This window comes from Echinops telfairi, unplaced genomic scaffold (genome assembly GCF_000313985.2).
Source record: "Echinops telfairi isolate 266 unplaced genomic scaffold, ASM31398v2 ScPeMD7_7469;HRSCAF=8507_0, whole genome shotgun sequence".
Classification (NCBI taxonomy): domain Eukaryota; kingdom Metazoa; phylum Chordata; class Mammalia; order Afrosoricida; family Tenrecidae; genus Echinops; species Echinops telfairi.
Window position 1 is genome coordinate 55,008,989 of NW_022111372.1, and position 6,112 is coordinate 55,015,100.

General features: G+C 40.1%; 1 protein-coding gene across 2 annotated transcripts in view; it reads right to left on the bottom strand.

Moving 5' to 3' along the window:
• Positions 1 to 6,112, bottom strand: part of CREBRF (CREB3 regulatory factor) — a 42,252-nt gene that overhangs the window by 10,537 nt on the left and 25,603 nt on the right. For both annotated transcript variants that reach the window (XM_004696791.2, XM_045284648.1), the window contains exon 7: positions 3,514 to 3,636. In XM_004696791.2, coding sequence (XP_004696848.1) covers positions 3,514 to 3,636 — 123 coding nt within the window. The remainder of the gene's footprint in view (positions 1 to 3,513; positions 3,637 to 6,112) is intronic.

Below are 6,112 nucleotides of genomic sequence, written 5' to 3' on the forward strand. Positions count from 1 at the left end.
GGAATCCTACTTCACGGAATTTCATTTATCATGGTAGGGTCTAGAACCGATTAACCGCGATAAACGAGGGTTCACTGTAGTCTGACCCACTCCCTTCTGATAAGGATAGTGAGTGTTCCCTTTAAGGAGAGCCAGAAGGCAAGGTCGGGACCACTCAAGGATGACAGGTTAGGCTACCATATTGGGTACGCCCATCTTGCCACATACGTACTCCTATTCCCTTTTACTATTGCATGTACACCCCTAGGTCATCCTCCTCCTATTGCTTGTATTGCTATGTTACAATTCCTTCCTAGGCCGCAGGTTGTTATCTGTGATCAGAAGGCTTGCATGCCCCAAAGATATATAAGCTTTGTTTAGAAATACAACCTCATGCAGCTCTCTCTGCCTGCTCGGCTCCTGCCTCCACATATACCACAACAAGGAGCTGAGGTGAGCATGCTACCATGCAATGTGTCTGACTTCTTAGTTTTACTCATCTCTCTCCCATCTCTATTTCTCTATGACCTTACTATAATCTTTATATATCTTAACCGTACGATTGCACCTACCGAACCCATGATTAGTTGTGAGGGGCTGGTTTCCCCCACAAAAAGGAAATTAAAAAATACGCCTACTCTGCTCAGCTCTAATAAATTTGAGGGTTTAGATAAAGAGAATAATTTGGCTAGAAACAGGTAAGTCATAAAAACTGAATCCAGAAAAAATAAAGTTTTCAAAGAGTTCATGATAAACACAAAACAAAACAAACTACACCAGGCCAAACAATGTCTGAGAATAGTCTACCAAGTCTTTGGGGACACCAAAGTATTCAGACTGCTCTGGATGGCACTTCTGCTGAGGCAACATAGAGTTTTTAATCTCCATATAAAAACGGCAATTAGGTAGCAAAACCTAAAAACCACAGAAAATATTTACCAATAATGGTATGCCCCACAAACTCCAAAACTCAAGAAGGTGGATACAAACTACCATGAGTCATCGGACCTGCCAGGATCAATACTATTAGCAGTTGAGCTGGAGGACACAAAAGGATGCAAAGGGCCCGAGAATTGTGTCTCAAAGGGCCCACATGTAACTTAAAAGCAGAGCAGGCTGATCTGCAACTGAAACCAGCTGGGAGAGATTCTGACTAAAACTTTTTTTTTTAGAGACCCTTTCCCTAAACCTCTTATTAAACAGTACAAAGACAAGACGAAGAGGGAAACCACAGCTTGGGTTCATAATGGTGTCCCAAGAATTCATGACCAAGTGGCTAAGGGTAGACCAAGAAAACAAAAAAAGGCATCACAATATCAAGGTTAGCAGCTGATAAATTCCTCTTTGTCACAGGAGGAACTGCAGGAGCAGGGAGGGAATGGACCATGATTGGGATATGTGACTACTGTAGATTAGAAAAGCCTCCAGGATTGGGCCTGGAGTTCTCTGACCCTGAAACTCATTTGTTGAGGACAAAGTAAGGGCGTGTGCCGACAGTTAGATGTGAAGTGGTTAGAGTAGTCCAGCTCCTGAGCACTTAAAGACTAACTGGGCAGGGATCCTGTGCAGAACAGAAATGAGCACTGATTCTGGAGCTGAGCAAGACAGAGTCAAGAGATATGAAAGAAAAGTGAAGGCCCAGAAAGTAGGCTGCCATATTTTTAAACACTAATTTTTAAACTCTAACACTACAAGTCTGTGATGTAAGAAAAGCTTTCTTTTAGAACACTGGCCTTTTTTAAGAAGTTCAGAAAAACGAATTTTATATAAATGACAGGAAATTATCACGGTCAAAATCTCATAGTTATTCTAAGAAGAAAAAAAAAATAGGAGGACCATGCCTACATGTGCTGAATGGGGGCAGCGATGGTTCTATGGCAAAATTCTCACCTTCTATAAGAACCATGTTTGATGCCCAGTAAGTTTCTCATTTGTAAGGCCAGGATAATAATGTTGAAACCTCCCTCCTTCAAAGAACCACGAAATAACTAACCCAAAACACTCTCAGTGTATTCTTGCATCATAGTACCCACCAAAGCCCAATCCCACTGCTGTTGGTTATTCTGACACACAGCATCACAGGGGAGTGGAACTGTCAGATTGGGAACAGCTGGGTAGGGTTTCCTGGGCAGTAAATCTTTATAGGGGCAGATTGACACGGTTCAAACCACTGACCTTTGGATAAGAGCCAATTGCTATAACCACCAAGCCACTAGAACACAGTAAAGAATAAATGTTAGCTGTTTATCCCTCCTAGCCCCCAAGAATACTTTGATCCTGGCTTTTCATCTCAGATAGCACTCTGTTGCTAACTCATGGTTGGCAATTCGAACCCACCAGCCTCTGCCACAGAACAAACTTGTGGCATTCTGTTCCCTAAACATCACAGCCTGGGAACCTAAGAGACATTTCTACTCTGTCCTGCAGAGTCATTGAGTTAGAAATGACTCAAGGGCAACGAGTTTGGTTTAGGGGGGCTTTTGAAATCCCTCTTTAATAACATCTCCTTTGGCCTTCAAACATGAAGAGTTGTCCAGTTTCATGAAATTGTTGAGTCAAAATTCTAGATGCATTGTTAATTTTATGATGATTCCGTGTTGTCCTTCAAAAGCAGTAGCATACCTTTCATTCAGTATGCATACACACAAGGTCAAGACACACCTGTTAATTTCACAGACCCTGAGAGACACTAACTGCACAGAAGCATGCAATGTGTATTCATCTTCAATAAAAGAAAAGATGATCATTTTTGGTTAATATAACAAGTTTTTCTTTAAAAAAAAAAAGAAGTTTTTCTATATAAACTGAAGCAAATGATTCTTCCCCATCCCACTGCCTCTAAGGACCTTGATTTCTTTATCACAATTATTTTTGTTTTCCTGTGTTCATTGTCTTCCACCATTTTTTTTACTACAAATTTATAAGAACAGGGGGCAAATCTCTGTGATTCATTCCTCTATCCCCAACACCAGGCACAGGGCAGCACTGAAAGAAAGTTCTGTGAAATAAACAAATTTATAGTTCTTTAATGAGTTATCAAGTTTATGCCCACATTAACCATAGCTACCCTCCTATTAGCTTCAGGATGCCTGCTTCTCCAATCCTCTCCTTGCCATGGAATCTGCCCAGGGATAGGAAACCAGACAACTAATTCCGTTAGAATCCTGTGAAAGGTATCATCAAATTGAATGAATAGGTAAGATCCTTCACTAAAAATAAACTGCATACTTGATAACTCAAAGACTTTCTCCTGCCCTCCCTGCCACCTCCACCTACCACGCCCAATGAAAATTAAAGTTGTTAAAAGTTTGTCTTTTCCAACTGTCAAAATAATTCAGTGATGAAGTCTAAATAACACTGTGGTAACAAATACATATTTATGAATGCTAAATCTCAAAAGTCAAGACTAAAGGAGAGTAACTACCATAAGAGCACTTAAGTTTTGATTAACTAAAAGAACTTTCAATACTCCTTTGAGTCATCTATCTTACATTATAGATTATTTGTTATGAATTTATCCTATACTCTTCTTACCAAGAGTATCTGTAATGAGGATTTCGAGCTTCTGTCCCATGTTGGGTCCTCTCTCCTCTCTAGGATTCTGTACACGGTTTACAATTTCTTGCTTGATGGAGTTGATTACAAACAATAAATTATCTGCAAAAGAAAACGAAACACTTGTTATATGTCACTAACATAGAAGAATTTGTCTTGACAGTTAGATGTTAATAAGCCTTTACCTTGCAGACAGTTATCAATGTCTACATACTCATCTTCATAGTTTTAGGATTTATGATAGTGTCTGGCATACTGAACTGTAAGAGAGCTTTGTTGTTAGGTGTTGCTGAGTCAGCTGACCCATGCTGGTCCTATGAACGAGATTAACCATTGCCTAATTCTATGTCATCCTCACAATTGTGATGCTTGAGCCCATTGTTGCAGTCACTGTGTCAACCCATCTCTTTGAGGGTCGGTCTTCCTCTTTTTCTTTGACCCTCTATATGCTACCAAACATGATGTCCTTAATAATTGTTTTTAAAAATATAAAGCCATATCCTTCTAGGACAATAGCTTAAAAAGAAAAGTTTCAACCTTAAGAAGGGGGGGGAAGAAGGGGGGAAAAAGCCATGTTAGCCAACAGAAATATTGTTGCTATAGTGGTCAGGTGCCTCTCTGAATTGCTTCTAACTCACAGTGACCTTATGCACAACAGAATGAAAATGTATCAATTTTTTTTTCAAAAAGAGGTAGAGAGATGGCTCAACTTTTCTACACGAGGTGAGTATAGAACTAATACAAAAAGACATTACAAAATTAGAAAATCAGAACCAAAAGCTACCTCAATATAGACAAAAGGATTCTTAACAAAATGTGAGCAATAGATTCCAACCTAAATTGCAGAATAGATTCCAATAAAACATTAGCAATACCTTTTAATAAAAAAGGAAAATATACTCTGACCAGGTAGAATGTATTTCAGGAATTAAAGATTAGTTAACATTAAAAAACTCAATTATTGGAACTCTATAATGGCACTGTGGGTTAAACATTGGGATGCTTACCAGGGTGCTTACCACAAGGCCAGCAGTTTGAACCTACCAGTCACTCTGAGGGAGAAAGATGAGGCTGCCTGCCCTTATAACATGCACAGCCTCAAAAATCCTATGGGCTAGTTCAACTCTGTTCTATACGGCTACTATGGCTTGGAATTGACTCAATAGCAACCACTAAGTTATTGGTTGGTTGGTTGATTTTTTTTAATGTAACATATGAACAAATTATATATTGCACTGGGAAATATATGACTCTTATTCCTGAAAAAGGTAGGTCCTGGATACTGGAAATGGTTTAAACAGGATTATCATCATATACGTTGGCAGTTCAAACCCACCCGGCAGTGTCATGCCAACAAAACCCTATTTCATAACACATAGAGCCACCATGTGTCAAAATCAACTTGAGAGAAAATACACAAGAAAACATTTACGGGTGGAGGGAAAGTGGGGTAGAAAGGGGGAACTGATTACAAGGACCTACATATAACCCCCTCCCTGGGGGATGGACATCAGAAAAGTAGGTGCAGGGAGACGTCAGACAGTGTAAGACATGACAAAATAATAATTTATAAATTATCAAGTGTTCATGAGGGGGGAGGGTATTAAGAGGGAGGGGGGAAAATGAGGAGCTGATACCAAAGGCTCAAGTGGAAAGAAAATGTTTTGAGAAAGATGGCAACAGATGTACAAATGTGCTTTATATAATTGATGTATGTATGGATTGTGATAAAAGTTGTATGCTCCCCCAATAAAATGACTTTTAAAAAAAGGAAAACATTTACAACTATGGAGTTGGCAAAAATGTCTTAGAACAAAGACATAATAAAATATTAAAAACCTGACAAACTGAACTTCACTAAAGCATTTTAACATGGGCAGCAATGGTCTCAAACAAAACACTGACTGTGAGGATGGTGTGGGACCAGGCAATGTTTCTTTCTGTCACACATAAGGTTGCTATGAGTCAGAACCAACCAGATGGCACCTAAAAAAGACAACAAAGCATCTTAAAACTTTTGTTCCTTGAAAGCATCCAATGAAGCAACAAAGCCCACATGGAAGAAGCACACCAGCCTGTGTGATCATGAGGTGTCCATGGGATCAGGCATATCTAAGACCCAGAACAAAGCCATACCCAAGGTGAATGGGGAGGAGGGGCATGAAGTGGAGACCCAATGTCCATCTGTAGACATTTGGGCATCCCCTCACAGAGGGGTCACAGGGAAGAGATGAGCCAGTCAGGGTGCAGTATAGCAACAATGAAACACACAACTTTCCTCTGGTTCTCTGGTGCTTCCTTCGCCCCACTATCATGACCTCAATTCTACCTTACAAATTGGATTAGATCAGATCATGTACACTGCTACAGATAAGATCCCAAAACACAAGGAATCCAGAATAGATAAACCCCTCAGGGCCAACAAGGAGAGGAGAGATACCAGTAGGATTAGGGGAGGGTGGGGGGAGGAAGGGGGAACCGATGACAAAGATCAACCTAGAACCCCCTTCCCAAGGGGATAAATAACAGAAAAGAGGGTGAGGGGTGATGGAGGACGATATAAGAAACGGAAAAAACA